This window comes from Mus pahari, chromosome 9, assembly GCF_900095145.1.
Source record: "Mus pahari chromosome 9, PAHARI_EIJ_v1.1, whole genome shotgun sequence".
NCBI lineage: Eukaryota > Metazoa > Chordata > Mammalia > Rodentia > Muridae > Mus > Mus pahari.
Window position 1 is genome coordinate 56279996 of NC_034598.1, and position 22414 is coordinate 56302409.

At 44.2% G+C, this 22414-nt stretch overlaps 1 protein-coding gene across 1 annotated transcript in view; it reads left to right on the plus strand.

Moving 5' to 3' along the window:
- The first annotated feature begins 4779 nt into the window (after positions 1–4779).
- Hmga2 (high mobility group AT-hook 2) overlaps positions 4780–22414 on the plus strand; it is a 110002-nt gene continuing 92367 nt past the window's right edge. Inside the window, 4 exon segments of the mRNA XM_021205038.1 lie at positions 4780–4954; positions 7597–7643; positions 7645–7666; positions 18297–18347. Coding sequence (XP_021060697.1) covers positions 4844–4954; positions 7597–7643; positions 7645–7666; positions 18297–18347 — 231 coding nt within the window. The 5' untranslated portion in view covers positions 4780–4843.

The following is a 22414-nucleotide window of genomic DNA, read 5'->3' on the forward strand; positions in this document are numbered from 1 at the left end:
AGGTGGATTTCTGAGTTCGAGGCCAGCCTGGTCTACAAAGTGAGTTCCAGGACAGCCAGGGCTATACAGAGAAATCCTGTCTCGAAAAACCAAAAAGAAAAAAAAAAAAAAGAAAGAAAGAAAGAAAGAAAGAAAGAAAGAAAGAAAGAAAGAAAGAAAGAAAAAGTGTCTTATTGTGACTCACTATCAATAAGGACTATCTGTAAACTTAGGATGTACCTTATATCAAGTGTATTACTAAAATGAGAATGATTCTGCCTGATACACCATAGCAGACATTGTGAATTCTCAGCACTGAATTTTTTTCCTTTTCTTTTGTTTTCTCCCCACACTCTCCCAAGACAGGGTTTCTCTGTGTAGCCCTATCTGTCCTGGAGCTTGCTCTGTAGACCAGGCTGGCCTTGAAGATCTGCCTGTGCCTGCCTTCTGAGTGTTAGGATCAAAGACATGTGCCACCACTGCCCAGGTGCACCCAAATTTATAAAGCATGGGGCAGGAGATCTTAGAGCAATTATGTTTGTTCACAGAATTAAATGAGAAGCAATAGTGCCCCTCCTCCTGTAAGACCCTATTATCTTTTTTTTTTTTTTTTTTTTTTTTTTTTTTTTTTTTTTTTTTTTTTTTTTTTTCGAGAAAGGGTTTTTTTTTTTACCCCTGGCTGTCCTGGAACTCACTCTGTAGACCAGGCTGGCCTCGAACTCAGAAATCCGCCTGCCTCTGCCTCTGCCTCCCAAGGGCTGGGATTAAAGGCGTGCGCCACCACGCCCCGGCTAGACCCTATTATCTTATTTGTTTTTTTTTAAACCAAGTTCTGAGTCTTCTCATTGGATTTCCACCAACCACTAATGCACTTACCTGAGCTAAGCATCATTCTAAATCCCATGTCCCAGATCAGTAGAAAGCTTATTGATATAACCCAATGTGCTGATGCTCGATTTGGTAGCAGGTGAAGGAGAAAGGGCGTGATTTCATGTAGAAAAGCTCAACCTGGAATGGATGCTACAGAGGAAGATAGAGAGGAGAGTGAATGAATGATTGAGAAACCTAAATTTGAGGATTCAACCTCTCAAATGTGAATGACAAAAAAAAAATGTTTCCTTAAGACAAAAATATAGCCATTGAGCTTAATTAAAAGATTGGCGGGGGCTGGTGAGATGGCTCAGTGGTTAAGAACACCGACTGCTCTTCCAAAGGTCCTGAGTTCAAATCCCAGCAACCACATGGTGGCTCACAACCATCTCTAACAAGATCTGACACCTTCTTCTTGAGTGTCTGAAGACAACTACAGTGTACTTACATATAATAAATAAATAAATCTTTAAAAAAAAAAAAGACTGGCATATAAAGATGGCACCTCAATAATAAAATGCTTGGCAATTCCCGGGCAGTGGTGGCACACACCTTTAAGCCCAGCACTTGGGAGGCAGAGGCAGGCCGATTTCTGAGTTCGAGGCCAGCCTGGTCTACAGAATGAGTTCCAGGACAGCCAGGGCCACACAGAGAAACCCTGTCTTGAAACCACCCCCCCCCCAAAAAAAAATCTTGATAATTTAAAAAATGAAGACAAAATTTTAATGCTTTGCCTGTAGAAAAAAAGTTTACAATAACTTGTAAGGATTATAGGCATCAAAGAATAACAATGTATAAGGCTAACTTGATAAAATCGAAGGAAAAACTTGTTTATATCCTGGTCTCTATAAACTCAAAAGGGTTCAAATCTGAGAACAAAATGGAATGAAAACAATTGACTGGATTTCTCTTTTTTTATGTGGTTCTCTTAGATTCCAGGTTATTGCAAAACAAAACAAAACCAAACAAAACCAAAAAACACACAACCAACCAACCAAGCAAAAAAACCCCAAACCAACACACATGCACATACACACAACAACAAAAAACAGTTCAAAGCTCTCCACTGCCCCCCACCCCCCACCCCGGGTTGGGATCTCCTGCTTGCTAGCATTTGTACCTTAAACAAACACAAATCTAGGGAGATAATGTGATTGTCAGCATAAAATTAACTGACTGAAATCCTGGGTGACTTTTGCTTAAATCTATTTCTTAGAACGTTGTCTGTCCTTCTGGCCAATCATACAAGAATCCAAACAGAAGCCCATATTATGTACATGTGTAAAATGCACGCATCAAAGAGTAAATGTGCGATCTCTCTCTCTCTCTCTCTCTCTCTCTCTCTCTCTCTCTCTCTCTCACACACACACACACACACACACACACACACACACAAAGAGGACGTGCAAACTCCTCAGCTTGGAAATGTTAGTGCACTCCTGAGAAGGTGAAATTTCAGTCTCTTTGATGAAGATACCATCTTTCAGCCAAGCCCTGACAAAACCTTTGGTTCCTGTTAGACCCTTCCCTCGGTATTCAGTTGCTGGGCTCCATCTGGAGGTATGGGGGGCTCTTCTTCTCCATCAGAGAGCTAAGCGTTCCCAGACTCAACGCCAGCCCTCGGTTCCTGCAGAGCACTCTATGTACAGAGAAGTGTCCCAACTCTGCAAAGGGCAGCTGGAAACGGATTTAAAGGGGCAAGGCGAACCAGTCAGCACTGTCGTGCCCAAGCAGACATTTACACGTGCCTCAAGTACAGTGGAACCTGGCAGAGCCTAGATCCCGGCTTTAGGGCTGTAAAGAAGGCGTTTTTATTCCACAGTGGTCTGTATCTTTGTAAGAAAAAAAAAAAAAAAAAAAACTTCACTGGGTGAACATTTTTATTCTGCAGTCAGTCCAGCACAATTTGGGGTGCGATGTGGGAAAATATGACCCTAAGATTTTCTTTTTCCCCCTTTCAGTTTTGTGTTATTCAAGGATGAGAAAGAGGTGCCTTTTAGAACGTTTTACGCCTTTCAAAAACCGACTGTGGACACGATGGTGTTCGCATAACTTAGAAACAGCCCAGGCTATAAAATTAGGACTTGGCAGAAAGGAATTCTGAGGGAGAAGGTTAAAATGAAGGCAAACTTCAGGAAGAGCTAGGCAATTGGTGCGGTGGAAGGATAAGTGATCTGTAATTTGGGCGTCTCAGCGCCGGGGTGCAGCGCCTGCTCCAGTAGCCAGTCCTGGAAGGGGTTGGGGGAAGCTCGATGAAGAAGCTGGCACACTCGGTGTTCCTGTGTATAGTGTGCTAGTGTGTGCATTTGTTGCGAATGTGCTTGCTGGCACCAACGTGTGCCTGGTAGTGCGTGCTTAAGCACGGGTTTGTTTGCGTGCGTACTTGCCAGTGAATTGGGTGTGCGCGCACACGTGAATCTGCGTGCAAGCATGTCTGCGATCACACGCGTGAGCGCGTGTATTTTTGTGCATGCTGTGTTTGTGCGCTGGCCCGTGCGCTCTGGGGTGAAGGCATTTCTCTGTGGAGCAGTGTGTGGGGGTGGGGGTGGGGTGGGGGGAATGGACACGCTCGACTCCTTGGCCGCCCTTTTTCTGGGGCTGAAATAGTAGACTGCGGCGGTTGACCCTGAATGCTTCCGGAAACTTCGGGCACCCCTCGGTGGAAGCGCAGGTAGAGGCCAAGCTCCCCAGGGTGACTCTGAGATAGTCATTTTCTTTTGCCTTCCTAGGACAACCGCTCAGGGGTGGCCTCCAGCGGCGATCTGGCTGGAGAGCCTAGGCCCTGTCTTTTTAACCCCACTGCTGGCGGGAGCACGTGAGTCGGGGCTCCGGGTGGCACCCGGGCGCCGCCGCCTTCGAGGCAGTAGTGTTTCGAACGCTGCCTCTGGCCGGCGGCCAGGCGCCTGGGCTCGGCGGTCCGCCTGGCCTGCCCCCTCCTCTTGCTTCTCCAGCAGCCCCCTCCCCTTTATCCGCCCACGATCAGAGGTGGGCACTCCCCGTTCCCGCCACCCCCTCCGTAAGTGCGAGCGCGCTTGTACACGTACACGAACACACACACACACACACAAACACACACTCATCCCTCATGAATCCCGGGCAGGAACTCTGAAAACTTGCAGCACGGGCAAAACTTGGGCTCCGGGTGCAGAGCGCAGAGGCCAGCAGCTTGTCCCTCCGCGTCTCTGCAGTGCCGCCACCGCCTGACCCCGCCACCCGAGGAGGCGAGGTGCCACCCACTGCTCTGTTCCTTGCTAGAACTGAGCTGGGCGCCCTACCGTACCCTGGCAGAACCTTCCACTCTGTCCTCGCTTTCTGACCGCACTAGTCAGTCTGTCTCTGCCCCGTTCTGTCTCTCTTTGTCTCTGTCTCTGTCTCTGTGTGTTTCTGTCTCTGTCCCTCTCCCTCTCTGTGTCTCTCTCTGGCTCTCTGCGTCTCTCTCTCTCTCTCTCCTTCCCTTCCCCCTCCCTCTCTCTTCCCCTCTGGGGTGGGGGAGAGGAGGCGGAATTCTTTCCCCGCCTAACATTTCAAGGGACACAATTCACTCCAAGTCTCTTCCCTCTCCAAGCCGCTGCCGAGCGTCCCAGAATCCGCAACTCCCGAGCCTTTGCGGAGAGAGAAACCCTCTCCGCCTCCAACTCTTCCCTCTCCCTCGCTTCCCGCCTCCTCTCGCTACCTCCACCTCCACCTCCGCCACCCACCGCCCGCAGCGCCTCCTTCTTTCCTCCTCCTCCTCTCCTCCTCCTCCTCTCTTCCTCCTCCCCTCTCTCTTTTTGGCAGCCGCTGGACGTCCGGTGTTGATGGTGGCAGCGGCGGCAGCCTTAGCAGCAGCAGCCCCCGGTGCACACGCCAGCTCGCCCGCTCTCGCCGCTCCTGCCCTCTCCAGCTCTCTCCATCCCGTCTCCCGAAAGGTGCTGGGCGGATCCAGGGCGGCGGAGGCCGAGCGGCTGCAGCAGCGGTACCGGCGGAGGCAGTGGTAGCGGCGGCGGGAGGCAGGATGAGCGCACGCGGTGAGGGCGCCGGGCAGCCGTCCACATCAGCCCTGGGACAACCTGCCACCCCGGTGCCACAGAAGCGAGGACGCGGCCGACCCAGGAAGCTGCGACAAGTCAGTACGCCGGCGCGGAGGGGCCACTCAGCCCACCCGCGACGTCTCTGCCCCCGGGGCCCCGCGACATGCCGGGCGACCGGAGCGCGGGAGCGCAGCGGCCACAGCGGCGCAAGCTAGCCCGCCGGCCACCCGGGTGTAGGTGGGCGGGAGAACGAGTCTCCCTGGAGAGTGCGCGGCGCAGTCTCTCCGGGTCCCCGCGCTCCCCGGCTCCAAGAACTGGGGGTCCCGCGACTCGCCGCAGCCACCCGATGGAGGTGGGGTCGCGCGAGGCTTGGACAGGGACTTTCGCTATTGTGCGCAGCCCCGAGCGGCGCAGCGTGGCTGGTGGGGGGACGACGGCGATCCTCGAGGGTCCCACAGATTAAAAGCGTCGCTTTGTCAGCCGCTTTGGCGACTGGGGAGTTCAGGAGGGTCAGGACTCCGAGTCTGAGGCTCTTAGACCCGCGGCTTCCTCCGGCTTCTCCGGGCCGCCTTCCCGCAGAAGGCTGATGCGCCGCGGTCGCCCCCTCGGTGCCCTCCCCACACTCCATGGCCCAAGGCTCGCGCCCTCCCGACAAAGAACGCGTGCGGAGCCGACTGCCCGCCTGGTGCTCCTCCCGAGGATATTTAAATGCCCGCCGAGCTGCTACAGCCGCCGAGGCTGGCGGGGAAGGGATCCCGGAGGACCCCGGGTCCCCGCGGGCCCGGGAAACGCGCTTCGCCCCGGGAGCTTTGGAAGGAAAGTTCACGGTAGCCTGGGTCGCTTCCCCGCCAGGAGTCGGATCCCTCTTTGGCTCCTAGATCCCGCGCCTCTGAGCAGCCCAAGTTTTAACGTCCTCTTGGGCGAGTGGCTGGGGGCTGGGAAGGGACGGTCCAGGGGCACCCAGGACCCCGCGGAATGGAGGATTTTGTCTGCGGATGCAACCAATTAAGCGTGCAAGCCGGCTGTTGCAGAGTTGTGCGCAGCGCCCAGGGCCGGGGGCGGGCGGGCGGGCGGGCAGGGGGTTGGGACGTTCGCAGCAATTTCCAAGCCTAGGGACGCGTCTATTGAGAACAGTAAAACTCCCTTCCCGGCCTTAAAAAAAAACAAAAACAAAAACAAAAAAAAAACCCTTCTCATTTCTTCTTTTGCTTTAAATCGCTTCCTTCGGGCCAATAGGCGGATTAGAAAGTAATCCTAAAGTCCTAAATTGCCCCCGTAGAGCTAGGTGGGAAATCGAAGAACGTTTGTTGGTGTGTTTTAGAAAAACCAGGAGTGTACCTTTTGGCAATCATCAAAGGAAACAAACTAATCTAGGGGCCGCCGAGTTTTCCCGCTCTGCCCTTAGCGACACTTTACAGTGCTTTGGGATCCTGTTTTACACCTCCCAGGAAGTCTCCGCTCTACCCCCTTGCTTCCCACCAGCCACCCAGGTTTTCTGAATCCTACTAATTGCACCCCTCCCCCAAAGTCTAAAGGAAAGCTCAATGGGATCCGGAGGTGGCTGGGAGTTTTTACCTTTGAGTGAAGGCCGAGTTCACAAAGAAAAATGTGTTTCCGATGTGTTTGCTCTAAGTGCCCACTGGCGCTGGTGTCCAATGGAAGTTTCTAAGCACCCCCCTCCGCTCTCCCCCTCCCCCGCTCTCTAGCATGCGAACTTCCATTGAGAACGCTCCGGAGTTGTAATTAGTCTCGTTTAAGCACCCAATATGAATGAAACAAGAGTAGATGATTCACCGGAGAGACGTTCAGCGTCCCCGGCAAATCTATCGCTTTTTTAAAAAACAGCTTGAGTATTGGCTACTTAGCCTAGCACCCAATAAAGTAAAACGTTTATATACCTGGTGACCTCGTGGCTGTTTCAATTTCTCTTTCCCAGATACTTGGATTTTTCTCCCCATTACCCTGTTTTTCTTTCCAGTCCACCCCTCTCCGCCCAAGAGTTTTTAAAAAAAAAAAAAAATGTTTTGAGGACAACATGTTTATTTTTTGTAAAAAGATATTTAAATTTCGACTGGAGATCATGCCTGTCTCTCCAAAAGGAAGTGGAGAATTGAAGCAATTATCTAGATAATTCAAGCAAAACCTCCCACCTCAGATTTGCCATAATTATTTGGAAATTTTAGGGGGTGTGGAATTATTCTGAGCTGAAGAGTTTGGATAATCGCTCCAATATTTCACTCAGACTGTGTGGGTTGAATCCTAAACCACCTGGAACACAGCACACAGAGGTGACCGCAGTCCATGCTTTTTTTTTTCTCTCCTATCTTTCCATCTACTTATGACTATTTTTGTTGTTTAGAAATATGTAGCAGTAGTCATATAAAATGTTTATTATTTCTGTGAGTTGCCAAGGGCACAGCCATGTAGCCTCTACTTTGTACCTTTAAGAACATACGCTTTTCTAGAACGTGCAGCTTTTCCAGGGTTTGCCATCCTTTTGATTTTGAAATATAATCCAGTTTTCACATGTACAGTAGCATCGTCCTTGAACACTGGGGTTCAAACTACAGCTCTGTGTCCCCTTTTGTCAAGGCTATACCACCACCATCCAACTATGTGTGAACCGAATGACTTCCAGCAGGTTGTTGAGGCAGCACTGGCAGAGAGCACAGGAAGAGTCAGGGTCAATTTCTTTCAGCCGGTCTAGCCACAACAGCTTTTCTCTCTTTACAATCAGGAGCCAACCTGTGAGCCCTCTCCTAAGAGACCCAGAGGAAGATCCAAAGCCCTCTAAAGCAGCCCAGAAGGTGAGAATTCTCATGTCAAGCTCTTCCAATGTTATCAGTGACTTCCAAGTAAAGTTTCCATTCTAAATCTACAAGCTGAGGATTGGTCTCAGCTGGGTAATCCAAGACATTTTTTATTTTCCTGTATTTGTTAGATGGGTCTTAACCTTTTTTTCCCTCCCTCTTGTGCTGAGGCTTAGCTTAAAAGCTTCTTGAAGATACAGTGTTTTAGGCAAAGACAAAGCCATCAAATAGTGTAAATCTTAAGGGGTCGGGGAGAATGGGGAAAGGAAGGGCTGGGTGGGACAGCGGTAGAAATGATATTGTTAATATTTACACCCATGGTGAGCTAGATGAGAATAAATCAAAGCTGGAGATTTTGACAGGTGGTGATATTCCTGCAATTTCCTCTGGGGAAAACATAATTGAGATTAATTTATTCAGTGCTTAGTTACATGATGACTTGAAGCCAAGCCACCCCCCCCATTAATGTTAAGTACTTGCCAAATAGATGCTAATTAAAAAGAAATCCAATTATGGGTTACTGAAAAGAGTTTCATGAATTTTACAACTTTAAATGTGATGATAAAGTATACTATTTGGGTCAGATCCCGCACAGCATTATGTCATAATTAGAAGCAACTTTCCCCCAACCTGGGGGGGAAATTCTCTTAATCAGAGAATTTTAAGTATTAAATACAAATATATATATATATATATATATATATATATATATATATATATATATATATATTTAAGCAAGCCAGAATATATATATTTAAGCAAATATATATACATATATATATATATATATATATATATATGGTGGTGGAATGTGATAGAATCTAATCAAGTGTGACAATCATTAAAAAAACAAAACAAAACAAAAAAACCAAAAAAAACCCAAAAAACAGACGTTAAATTACACCTTTAAAATCATTTCATGTTGGTCGTGTGTGGTAGCAAAGAGGAATTACCTAACAGTAAATACCTATTAAGAGAAATGATGAAGACTATATGTCACTTTTTGGCCTTTATTAAAAGAAATGAGAGTAATTTGCATCTCACTTGCAAGTATGCATTGTAATAGAAAGTGACGTTTCAAAATTAGAAATAAATCCCTACAAACCTTCTCACTAGATTGAAATGTACATCATTTGTGTAAAAAGACTCTGTGCTCATCTTTGGGGAAATTAAACTCCTGTGTGTTTTCCTGTGTTGAGTTGGGTAGCACTAACCACATTCTATGGGGTGCTTCTGAGTGGTACACATTCCTGTCATAGACACTAGTGATATAGAAAGGCCACTTAGGATGTAATTATCACTTCTGGCTGTTTTATTTTAACAGGGTCAGTCTGAGTTGAGTGAGCAGATTTCTTTAACATTTGAATTAATTGCCCAGGCAGTGGTGGGGCACGCTTTTTATCCCAGCACTTGGGAGGCAGAGGCAGGCAGATTTCTGAGTTCGAGGCCAGCCTGGTCTACAAATTGAGTTCCAGGACAGCCAGGGCTATACAGTGAAAAACCAAAAAGAAAAAAAAAAAAAAAAAAAAAAAGAATTAATTGCCTTTTAGAATTGAGATCTTTAGTGAATGTTTAACCAATTATCCCTCAGTTGTCTCTAAATAACCTTGTTATTTAAGTAATAATACACAATCTGATATTCCTAATATGAATGGTTTCTCTTTCTTCTATTTATAAATGAACTAAAATATTCCAAAAGATCCTGTGTTATGTTTTTGTGACACTTAGTTACCTGTGTCCTCAGGGGCAGTACATATTTAAAATATGATGTGATCACTCTGAAAATGCCTCATCACAATGTAAGTTAAGGCATCTTTAAAACTCACCACAAATACATGATCTGAAAGTTAGTGTAAGAAGGAAGGTAGATTATCCTCTTGATGTTCCTATATAATGCTTCCCCTTGAGTGAATAGGTAGGAGTGGTCTCATCCTGGGCTCTTCACTTTAAAAGGTTTATTGTGGACAAAAAGAATGGTAAGACTTGTGCCTGGTTTAACATATAAAGAAACAAAACACAACAGAGAAAGCATATCCGTTTCCAAGCTTGTTTGGTTTTAGTGACTTTAGCCAGAAGTATCTACAGCTGGCCCCACTAGGCTGCTCTCTTCCTGTAATTCCTCTTGTCCATACACATACTTGGGTAATTGCTAGAACACAAATCCCCCTCCCCTCATAGAAGACGTTTCTCTGAAATCCTATCTTCTAGGCAGCATTGTTTCATATACTTCTGTTACAAATGTTTTCAGTGTTAAAATATAAGATTGTAACAGTTTACAAATGTAAAATAAATGTTACAAATGTGAATAAGTCCATGAGCCTAGAAGGTGACTGTTATGTTTCTTCAGCTCTATAAATCACACTTCATTTGGAGAGGACGAAACTGAGGACATTGATAAGTTATCTCTGGAATGGATTACATGGAGGTGTTTCACTTCTAGATGTTTTTATTGGAGATTCTCCTATGCCTTTATACACAGGACTACCAACTGTGTACTGCATTCTAACAGGGCAGGGTTCAGTATGATTCTTTTGAACTAAAAACCTTTTTAGAAAGAGTTATGCAGTTCAAAACATGCAACATGAAAATACATTACTGTACTAAGCTGAATACATGGGAGAAGGCCTTCTATATGATTAATGAAGTGAGTATTCTGAAATCTGGGAATCATCACATACTACACACACAAACATACATACACAGACACACAGACACACAAACACAGAGCTAGTACATACTTGAGAGAAACAAACTTTCAAATAAGGGGAGATGTGGTGTACTCTGGAGCCCTGATGGATGCTCTTTAAATGTTCTTGCTGTTTTGGAACTTTTTTAAAAAATTAAATTTATGCTTGGACCAAGCAACTGGCCTTGGGCATTTGAAAACAAAGTTGCTCATTAGAAAATTAACATCAAGAGACTTGACAGTATAGTACAGAATGCTGCAAGACCAGGTGAATGAACAGTTACCAGATTAGCTATCCTTTGCATTTCGATAGGGCTGATTTGTGTTTGTGTGTGTGTGTGTGTGTGTGTGTGTGTGTGTGACATGCACAAGAAACAAATTTGAGAAGAGGCAATTTGTTGTGTTGAGGATATATGGAGGAGATAATTATTCTTCCATCAAAATTAATTCCATGGCTAACCCATGTGTGTCATTCCTGGGAACTCTTCCACTTTAGATGTACCCTTAATAAAAAGAAATTAGAAGTTGAAGTCTTGGAACTAAATGGTGTGTCTGAGGATGTGAGTGTGTCTCCTGACCTTTTGCATCCTGGTTTCCCCTTGTGGTTGGACTTCACTGGAGATGCTTCGTATTTTCACCTCCTTCATGCTGTGTTTAGAATTTTGTCGTTCCTTTTTAATCAGGAGAGGATGCTGGAGCGTTGACACTAAAATCTCTACTTCAGGCCACAGATCAAGCTGAGCTTCAAGCTTCAAAGCCGATCTCATTGGAGCCCTTCTGAGGGTATTGAATGAACTCTCAATAGAGAGATTTCCAGGCACGAGGAAACCCTAGTTCACAATCTCAGAGGCTGGCTTGGCAATCTCTCTTCCCCACCCGCTTTGACTTGAGGTGCAATGGCCAGACTAGAGAACGGAGAGCACAGAATGCAAGTTGCATCTGGGCAAAGTCTGTACACTTCGAATAACACACTCAGAATAAACATTTAATTCCATCTTCAGTCATCATGGGAACAAGCCCTGAGGCTAGCTGAGTACTCTGTAGACTGAGTCCACAGCATTCACATTCCTGGAGGTGATGTTTTTTTTTTTCCCCTATTATTACTAATATCAATGGCAGACAGTTTAGAATAGAGAAGGAAGTTAGGGCTCGCCATTTCATATCTACTGTAGAGGCTATCTGCTGAATGAGGACAGGAGTCTTTTTCTTTTCTTTAATTAATTAATTATTTATTTATTCATTTAAAGTATGTGAGTACACCCTTGCTGTCTTCAGACACACCAGAAGAGGGCATCGGATCCCCATTCCAGATGGTTGTGAGCCACCATGTGGTTGCTGGGAATTGAACTCAGAACCTCTGGAAGAACAGTCAGTGCTCTTAACCACTGAGCCATCTCTCCAGCCCAGAAAAGAATGTCTTTAGAGCATCCAAGTCCATGGAAGAGAGGGACCAAAGTCAGCCTTTGCTGACTCGTCAAAGATGACCCTGGGGATGACCGTACTGCTCTAGCCCGTATTTTCTACAGCACTAGTGTGACTTAATGTGATCGCTGTGTGTTTTAAGAAGCAGGGAAGTTCTTGTGTGAGACCCAGGGCCCCAGCAGAGCACACAGAAGGCAGGTATCATGAAGGAGTACACAGCTATTGCCTCTGCCCTCTTAATACTTGGTCTTGACTTACTTCAACAGGAAACTCAGTTTTTAAAGCTTCACTTTGCCAGGGAAGAAAAAGCCTTAAGAAAAGCTATAAGTTCTGCATGAGACCGCCGTCAAACCATCCTGGAGCGTGATACACCTCGGGGAGATTCAGATACATCAGGGTTATTTTATCCAGTTACTCGACGCCAGGGAGACCCACACTCCTATTTCTCTGGAAACTACCAGTCCTCTTACCTCTTTCCTCCAGAGCCACCCCCCCCCCCATTACTTCAGCTGACCTATATCTTTGGCCCATCACTATCTCAGGGTCTCAACAGATCACTTTGCAGAGGAGACTAAAGGCTCCTGGGATTCTCTTGCCTCTTAGCTTGAGAAAAAGACCGGAGTGGAGTGACGCGGTTAAGTCATTCAAACCTGCCTTGTCTTGTGAGCTGACTTCTTTTGGTTTTTTGTTTTTGCCGTTTCCAGAGTTTACCTTGGAACCACGCAGCTTATACAGGGGTGAGAACTAAATTCAGAACCCCAGATGCTAATGTTCTTAGCTGAGCACCTGTGCTCGGCTAACCCAGGGAAAAGGGCGAACAGAGAACCAGCAATATTTTAAAGCCGGTTTATGTTTACTTGTACAGTTTCACACACTGAACGATTTTGAATGGCATATTCTGCCATTTATTTGTTTGTTTATCTTCTAATGTCCTAAGTGAAATCAGGGACCTTGTACACGCCAGGGGAGCGCTTGACCACTGGACTACACCTCCATGTCATGCTCTCTTATCTGGTGGAGAAAGAGGTAGGGAGTCAGTTTAGAGTAGGAAAGTCTCCAGCTTTGAAGGAGAGGAACTCTTACTACAATTTTAGCTTTGGTTTAAGTTACTGTGTATGTATGTGGAAGCGGAGAAGCGAAATAATAGAAGGAGAACTCATGCACGCGATTCCTCGGGTGTATTCCTTGAGCGTGAGCCACAATGCATGATGGGATTTTCTACATCATGCGAGTAAATTGTATCTTTTCAAGACTAAAAATGGTCGTACTTGACCTTGGGAAAACACAGAACTGGGGTATCAAAATGATGAAATGCGATTTTACCCAATGTTTAGTCCAAATAATTGGTCCAGTGGAATTCAATGCTAGTGTATATTGGTTCACACTTTATTATTATTATTATTATTATTATTATTATTAAGAAGCTGAAAGAATTTATCTTTCTAGGTTTTGATTAGATGTCCTGAGGTTTTACACACTCATGGGGCTCAAGCTTGGTCAAATCTTTTTTGAAAAAAATGAAATGCAAATATCGGGAGCCAAGCCAAGCCAAGCCCCTTTCACATGCTGCCGTGTTTGTTTGTTTGTTTGCACTTCTCTTTCTGTGTTCAAACACTTACTAGTTTGAAATAGGGATTCCTGGCTCCTAGGTAACATTTACTAGAACAGAAACATACAGTGAGACAGTTTAGAATGGTAAACATCGAACAGCTATCTGAATGTCTAAGCTTGACCTGAAGTTAGACTTGGATTGCCCTTTCGTTTCCCAGCCTCTGCTCTCATTCATTTCTTAATAGGAATATAAGAATATTGAAAATATTTTGCTGTGACTACTCATTTATCCTAGGGTGCTTTCTTTCGCCTCTTTAAAATGTTCTTTTCTTGGTCTTTTCCCTTTCTTTTTCTTTAAAAATTCCTTCTTCTCACACCTTGCCTCTGGCCATTTCTTTTTGTGTATGAGACCATCTTGTATGAAGAAAAGGCCTCTTACGTCCTTCCATCAGGTTGAGTCAAGTTCTACTCTCTGTAGAAGTCCGCCAAATCACTGAATGTCCCATGAAGTGGGACTCTGGGGAGGGAATGACTGCCCTACTTGAGTAGAAGTGTTCTTGGAGACCTACAGACTCTTTGTAAGGGCAGTGTTTAAAAGCAGTAGTGCTGTAGTACTTTTGAGTTCCAGCTCAGTACCGCAGTCTTGCTGGGCCCCTCACACATAGATCATTTAAATGACAAATAGATCAATTGGTCATTTAAAGTGTGAAGATCACTGTGGTCTTCACAAATGATAAACCTGATTCAAAATTGTAAACTGCCACATGTCCAGAGTTCAAACCCCTCTGAAGGTCATCTTTCCATTTCTGGGCATTGCCCGGTGTTTATACAGTACCAACCACAAGTTTGATGTCTCTCATCTTCCTTAACTACTCTACAGGCTGAAATAAATGTGTGAGAAAATCCAAGTGTGGCTGTCTCCGAGACATGAAGGCAGAGAAACGTGTATCTTGCCACTAATGCTCAGCGACCCTGGGTCCCAAAATAACCCATAAGGTTTGGGGATTGTCATAATCCAAATATTTCCTTGTGTGTCAAATGTAAAGGCTACAAGAGATGGCTTTAAAGTTTTACCAAGCTCCTGAGGTTTGATGGGAATAGGGAACACACACACACACACACACACACACACACACACACAGTGTTTTTTGCTTTCCGATCCTTTTCCCTCCCCCACTGTCTCTTCCTCATCTCCCCCCACCTCCTTCCTCCTTTCATCTCTCTCTTTTTCTTCCTTTTGCAAACAGGCAGTGAATACTTCCCCCAATATGTCGGCACCAACCTTCACCACCATTTCCCAAATCAAGGGGAAATGTTCTCAAGATAAATATTCTGTTTTAATTTTTTTTTTTTAAATTAGGAAATAACCACAGGTTTAGAGTACCCAGCACCTGTTAAAGAAAGAGATACACCTCCCATTTAGTGTCATCCCAGGCTTCCATGGACTTGCTTCTAAACACTTAAAATTTAGGATACATTTCTGAATTATGTGCTTTACCAAGGCATAAGGAATATAACGAAGGCAGCCAAGGAAGAGAGCACCTTGAGGTATGGGGAATGTGGCTACCAGTGTCATGGTGCTGGGAAGTCTGAAATTTTTGTTTTCTCCAAGGCAGAAAGCCTGCTGGTTCTCTTTCCCTCTATAACAGCAGAAAACACCTAGAACTAGTTACGTCTCAATTATACATGTGTATGGAGTACAGAAACCAAAAATCTACCCCAGAGGAAGCAAGGTAAATATTCGCCTTCGCAGTATTGTGTATGTTGATGTTTTAAACCAAGTAACCCTCAGTGTTTTGTTTGCCTTCTTTGAAAGAGAGTTCCCCAGTGAACGTTGAAGACACACACACACACACACACACACAAGCCTGTTCAAGGCATGATTTTTCCAGTATCTGAAAAAAAAAAAAATCCTGGAGATAATCAGGTTTACAAACTAAACCCCCAGCTTGTTTTGCAGCCTTTGTGGAGTTGGGTCAGAATGTTTCCGAAATGTGGGTTTTAAAGAACAAGAGAGTCTCCCAGATCGGGCCACACAGCAGCAGCCAGTGTGTTCTTTCGAGATGTCACCTCAGAAGAGGGTTTCAGTTTACATGGGACAACAGCCTCTAAGACCAGGGGGACACGCTTACTTTTAACAAGTCAGAATGATAACCGTCATCTGTGCCCTTTCCTTAATGGTATGAATTTTATTTCTCAATGGGCTTTTTGTAAATGGCAGTATAGTGGTTTAAAACTTATCTTATTTGCAAGGCTTCCCCCACTCCCCTCTTTGAGAGATCTGTTTTCTCGGAACTGTAAAATGTAGGGAGAAGTTTTTTTTTTTTTTTTTAACAAAACCTTCTCTTCAGTAGATTTCAAATACAACCAGGTCACATCGTAGTCCTTAGGATATAAGAATTAAACAGAAATACCTGATAAAGCCCCGTTACCTTCAAGGTTAATAGCAGCTTTCCCTCCACTCGGGGGACCACCCCAGTCGGAATGAGAAAGGCTTCCTGTGTTTCATGTTCCTGTAATTCATTCCTGGGTAAACTGTGGACTCTAAGCTGCTTCCAAAGATGAGCTCACATGAAGCTCTCTCCCAGGGGACTGTGTGCCTTTACAATTCACTGTACACAGGCATTTCTGCAAAGTTTCCTTTGAGAGGAGACAAAGTCAAGCATACTGGAATAGTTTTGTGTTGAATCAACTGCCTGTGGGATTGGACCATCTTGAAGGAAAACTTTGCCTCAAGCCTTCTATCCTGTTAGGTATGAAAAGACATTTTTGAGCATCTTGTTTGGGGTGGGCACTTTCAGGTACCTTGATGTCCCCCTCAAAGCTAAGTTTACCTCTACTTTGCTGAGGAAATCCAATTAAGGCTTCCGGGAACTGTTCATTAAGCTAGGATGTCAGAGAAAAGTCTTGGACCTAAGCTTTATAAAGTGAGACACCTTCAGCCGTGCAGGGGACAATTCGAAAAGGCTTTGTAGTTTTCTGGCTGTCCCCAGCCTTCACTTACCTTAAAATCCATGCTCTCATGACGGTGAGACGGTGCTCTAACTTTGACCATAAAGGAATCCTTGGTTGACCGTGATCAAAGCCAGAAGCAATTGGCAGACCCAAATCTTACAGTTAGCTAAAGAGGCTAAAAGCTACTGAAATTTCTGTTAGAAATGAGGTAAGTCTGTGGCTCTGGTAACAGATCCCTCTCAAGCACTGGTAAGAAGGTAGCAGCAGTCTTGGGAGTCAAACAGAGCTGGGCTCAAGAATCTCGGGCCCATCACTCATTGGTGTTATGTATGACCTAACTCATCTAGGATTTAATTGCTCACATGCAAAGAGAAATAATGATGTTCTTGTTAGAAGGCTGCTCTAAGGATTAAAGTAACATCTGTACCTAACTTAAACCAGAGTACTTTAAATGCTTAATTAAATCAGAGATGACGTTATAGTCATATAAAGCTCATGCTAATTATGAACCTGGATTAACCTATGACTGGATACCTATGCCAGCTACCTATCCACAGACTCTCTCGTTCTCTTTCTCTTTTCATCTATCTTTATTTGGTAACTTGAAGGGGAAAGGTTTCATTTGTCACCACAGGTTCTTAATATCTCATTTTAGTGTCACTGTATCATGATCCACTAGCAATTCATGCAGGTAACAAAACTAAATTGCGAAACAAGTTGTCCTGAGTCAGTCTGCCTCTACTTCTGCATTGAGGAGCCTTGGAATGTTTTTTTCTATACAGCAGTATGTTCTTAGGTTTTTTTTTTTTTCCAAAAAAGTATAAACTTGTGCTTCTTCTTCTTTTTTTTTTTTTTTTTTTTTTAGAAAAAAGTATTTATTTTATTTATATGAGTACGCTGTTGTTCTCTTCAGACACACTAGAAGAGGGCATCAGACCCCATTATAGATGGTTGTGAGCCACCATGTGATTGCTGGGAATTGAACTCAGGATCTCTGCAAGAGCAGACAGTGATCTTAACCACTGAGCCATCTCTCCTGTGTGTGTGTGTGTGTGTGTGTGTGTGTGTGTGTGTGTGTGTGTGTTGATGCACTTAGGGATTGGAGTCAGGGTGACTAAGGCTAACTAGTTACTTTATGAATATTAAAATTTGGATAAAGTAGAAATAAATAATATCAGGAAAAAAATCTATTCAGTATAGCAATGAAGCAAATTCAAGAGGAAATGGATTAATGTCAAATTCATGTTGAGTGTGGAATTACTGTTAATAATGCCAATCTATAATTAATTATTTTTCTGCAGCCGTGGTTTAAATCTCTGTGATTGGCTATTTTTGTTGGTGTTTTTTTTCATTATCTATCCCTCCCCATCTCCCTCCATTTTTCTTCCTACTTTAGGCTGAATGATTGACAGGTGGTTGTTTTGGGCATAGAATAGGAAATTAGTCATTTGGAAGTTGGCAGATGTTTATTGCTTCATATTAAAGCATTTATGTATTATTTCTTACATTCAGGCTTGCTTTCCCTAGTAATGCAGAGAGAACTGTCTTATCATTTAAAATTAATATGTCCATATCAATTTTTCTAACTGGTTGCAAAAGGAGTGTCTTGACCATTGAGGGAATGTTCGTTCTGTAAAATATTAATTTGCATAAATTATGGGATGTGGGAATATTTCTTTTGTATAATCAGAAACAAAGGCGAAATGGATTTAACAAAAGCATATTCATGAATTTCAGAGGAGGTCACTCTGCGGGAGTCTTTTATGGCGAGGGGTTGCATAGATACCTCTATAGCATGCAGCAAACAGTGAGGAAGCAGCAGCCACCGAAAACCAGAGGAATGAAGGGTACAAGAGCAGGAGGTTGCTAAGGCATTCTTGATGCCTCCCTCACCTGCAGTCCGGACCATTCTAGCTGGGAATGTGTTCCTTGGTACAGTGCTTGTAAACAATGCCAGGCGGGAGACTACATGACTTCTTCTTTTCTTTTCTTTTTTCTTTTTTCGTTTTGCAGAAAGCAGAGACCATTGGAGAAAAACGGCCAAGAGGCAGACCTAGGAAATGGGTGAGTAAGGAGATATAATTCCCGCGTTTAACGGGAAAAGGGTGTCTTAAAAGCTAAAATGAAAACAATAGTTTTGTTTGTTTGTTTGTTTGTTGTTGTTTTTCTCTTCATGGATGGTGTGAATTGGTAACTTCTGACTTGATAAGCCTTGTAAGACCAAGGCCGGGGACCTATGATAACTCCTTACCATTTGGCTCCATAATTTCACAGCCTGTTTTCTTCTTCCTTCTTTCTCTTTCCACACCAAAGGAGTCTTCACTCTCCCTTAAAGAGTAACAAAGAGATCATTTGTTTATGGGTTGGGTAACTAGCGTTAAAGGTATTCTGAATCCTCAGAAGTTGCCTACGATGCTGATAACATTCAGAGGAAACATGTCTGAGATCACTTTTCAGAAATGCTTTTCTCTTTCTGCTTTCCTCTCCGGCTCTCCTTTTTTTGGACGAGTCTTATTTTCTAGGTGGTCTGTGTGTGTGTTCTTTAGCACATTGGTTTCTTCAGGAAGCAGGTGTAATTTCCAGTGTTCCCAGCAAACTTAATTATCATTCTGCACAGGGACAGGAGAGGCACGGGTGCCAGGGACCTTACCCACCTTCTCCTGGAATGTCTTTCCCACTGGCGTCTCCAAGGCAAAGGAAGCTGTTTTTCAAGAAGGTGGCTGGCTCCTCTGGCCCCAGCCAGTCTGCCTTGCTCCTTTGCTCCCCTCCCCCAAAGCATTTCCCCAGTTTGTGCCTGCCCTCCCTTGTGCCATTCCTTCCTGCTCTTCTGGACCACGTTTCCCCTGTTAGTTTGCTGGTCGGTCCTTTCTCCCCCAGTTCTGCATGGCTTTCTATTTATACTTTGGTGTTGTCTTTCATTTAATTTATTCATCTTGTATTTTTTCCCCTCTGCTCCCACATGTGTTAGGATTAGATTTCTTAGCACAAGGAAACAGGGATGATGTTTAGATTAAAAACATCTCAGTGCTGCAGTGTAACCTTAAAGTGATGCGTTTTATTTAGACTGTTTCCCAAGAAGTGAATTCTCTCCAAATTGTATCTACAGGGCTATCCTTCAGTCTAAAGCCCAGTGCCTTAAACAATAGCCCCCTAGGCTGCCTCCTCCTTCCACAAATGCTCAGGACCTACAGAATCTTCACTCCACTCTGGACTCCCTCCCCCCCACCCCCCCATCATCTCTATGCCTAACCCCTGAAATATGTAAAGCAATTGCTCTCAATGTCATTCATACTAAGCCTTTAAATATTTGAGGACAATTTACACAACCTATTTGTTCTCTTTTTCTGGTATGACTCTCTCCAATCCTTCCTTTCACCCCCCCCCCCCACACACACACATAAAGGAACATTTTAACTCATTGCCAAGTAAGTTTGTTCTTTAAATGTTAATCAACTTCCCTGGTGTGAACAAGCTATTTCATCCTGCTCTCCTCTTCTTTGGGTGGAGAGTATGGACAGCATAGAACAGAAAAGCTCTACACAGAGAGGTCAGAAGCTGCTACTAAGAGGACTCTAGCATTTCACAAAGCCTCTAAAGCTCCAGGCTTAGAATTTGGAAGCTTCCAGACTCCAGGTCCGGCTGATTGGTTGGAAGTTGTTCATACCTGTGAGTGTCCCCAGACGGCTCACACTGTAGTCTGATGTTCTCTCTCTCTCGTCTGATGGTGTCCGCCTTCTTATCTGCACTCACAGTTCAGTTGCTAGAAGGAATCCCAAACTTGCTCCTGGAAATCAGAAAGTACCACTGCTGTTCAACTGTAGCAAGCGCAGTGCTGACAAGTCACTGAGTCATACAGGCAAACTGCAGGCCTGCCTGATAGTTCCTGAGTATCTGGACTCTGAATGCACACCCAGTCCTGCTGATGACCCAACAAGAAAGACCTGTATACTTTTTCTAACAGTCAGTCAAAGATCTTTGAAGTCAAGATTAGTAAGACTAAAATGAAATAAGCTGTAAGCAGATACAGAGGAAATTAACTAGGAAAATACCTTCTAGCAAGTAACCACCTGCTTTTCATACCCACCACCTTTGGAGTACGCTCTCAGGTTATTTTATTTTATTTCATTTTATTTATTTATTTATTTATTTATTTATTTATTTATTTATTTATTTTTGAGACAGGGTTTCTCTGTGTAGCCCTGGCTGTCCTGGAAATCACTCTGTAGACCAGGCTGGCCTCGAACTTAGAAATCTGCCTGCCTCTGCCTCCCAAGTGCTGGGATTAAAGGTGTGCGCCTCCACGCTCTCAGGTTCTTAAGTTAACCTCCACAGGTCTTAGTCATGTCTGCTCTTCACTGAAACATTCTGCGGCTCCAGAATTGGTTGACAGATTGATTATAACCTACCCAAGTGCTTAAGAGACCCTCTCCCTTTGTGGCTCACAAAGCTGTTTCTACTAAACACAGAGCAAATTAAGATTGTATAATTTTTAAATTTTTTTTTTTTGAGACAGGGTTTCTCTGTGTAGCCCTGGTTGTCCTGGAACTCACTCACTCTGTAGACTAGGCTGGCCTCGAACTCAGAAATCTGCCTGCCTCTGCCTTCCAAGTGCTGGGATTAAAGGCGTGCACCACCACTGCCTGGCTAATTGTTTTTCTTAAGGGGTTCTAGTTTATCTGGAGGGTAACTAGACTGTAGACATCTGATCTTCATGCTGGGAAAGAAGTACTTGGAAGCATCAGCCATGGAGACCTTGGCTTCCTGAGAACAGCTGTATGACCCTACTCATGCGCGCACCCCCCCCCCCCAACCCCAACCCCAATGACTTACCTGGTCTCTCATTTTTCCTGTCTGGGAGAATAGAAAGTTTTGTGTGATGCATGTTAGCAAGTCCCTGATCTGGTCTTGGAAGAAGAGTCCCTCCACTTAGGAGAGGAAATCAAAGGAAATGGTATATTTTTTTCTAGACAACGTGTTTCCTCTTTGCTTGTATATCTTCTGCTGGTGACTTGAGCAATCAGTCATAGCGAGGCCTCCTATTCAGTGGCATTATTTGCTGGGAAGTTTGTATGGAGAAATAAATCACTGCATTTCCCATAGGAAATGGGCTTGTGCTTTATGTAGGGATGGTTCCTCTTCTAACAGTTGCATTCACTGATATCCTTGAGTTGGAGATATAGCTTTGAACTGACTGGATTTTCTTGGTATTTGGCTTAGGGGCCAGGTTGTTCCCTTTATTCTTCTTGTAGGTTTTGTTTTAAAGTTCTTTTGCTTAAAAAAAAAAAAAAAAAAAGTCGAATGAATCTTTTTTTTTTTTAAACAAGTTTATTTAAACAACAAGATGCTTGACTCAAAGGGAGTTCAAGGATCCATTCTTTTTCCAGTGGAGTTTACCCCTACTCAAGGCAGATCTCCTTGCTTGTAACATTTATATACAGAAAAGTTACAAAATTGCCTTTGGTTTCCACAATGATAAGTGAAAAACATTAAAATTCTCCAAGTAAACAAGGTAGGCAGGTAGCTTTGTGTTGTTGAGATTATTTTTAATTGAACCAATGAGAGCAAAACAGCCCACTGGATTATTAAAATACGGGTGCATGAGGGGTATGCCACCAGTAGAGAAAGGGAATATTTTCACAGAACTCAGTGACTCTCCCCAGACCACCTCCAACTGATGGTGACCAAAAAAGAGCATATGTCGTTTAGTTAAAGAAATAAAGAAAAAGAAAGAGCACTATGCTTGTGCACACACACACTGAAAACGTGTGTAATTAAAGAATAGGGAAGAGGAAATGAGAGAGAAAAGTAAACTGCAGTAGTCAGGATGGGGCGGAGCCAAACAGTGTTTCTAAACGAGAATGTATTCTTATCAACAACAAAATTCTGGAGTAAAGTAGCAACTTCCCTTTTTCAGTAGACACCACACCCCCACATCTGCTGCTGGAACACACCAATCCCATCTTCAGCCTCCATTTACAACTGTGAGTGTGTGTGTGTGTGTGTGTGTGAGTGTGTGTGAGTGTGTGTGTGTGAGTGTGTGTGTGTGTGTGAGTGTGTGTGTGTGTGTGAGTGTGTGTGTGAGTGTGTGTGAGTGTGTGTGTGTGAGTGTGTGTGTGTGTGTGTGAGTGTGT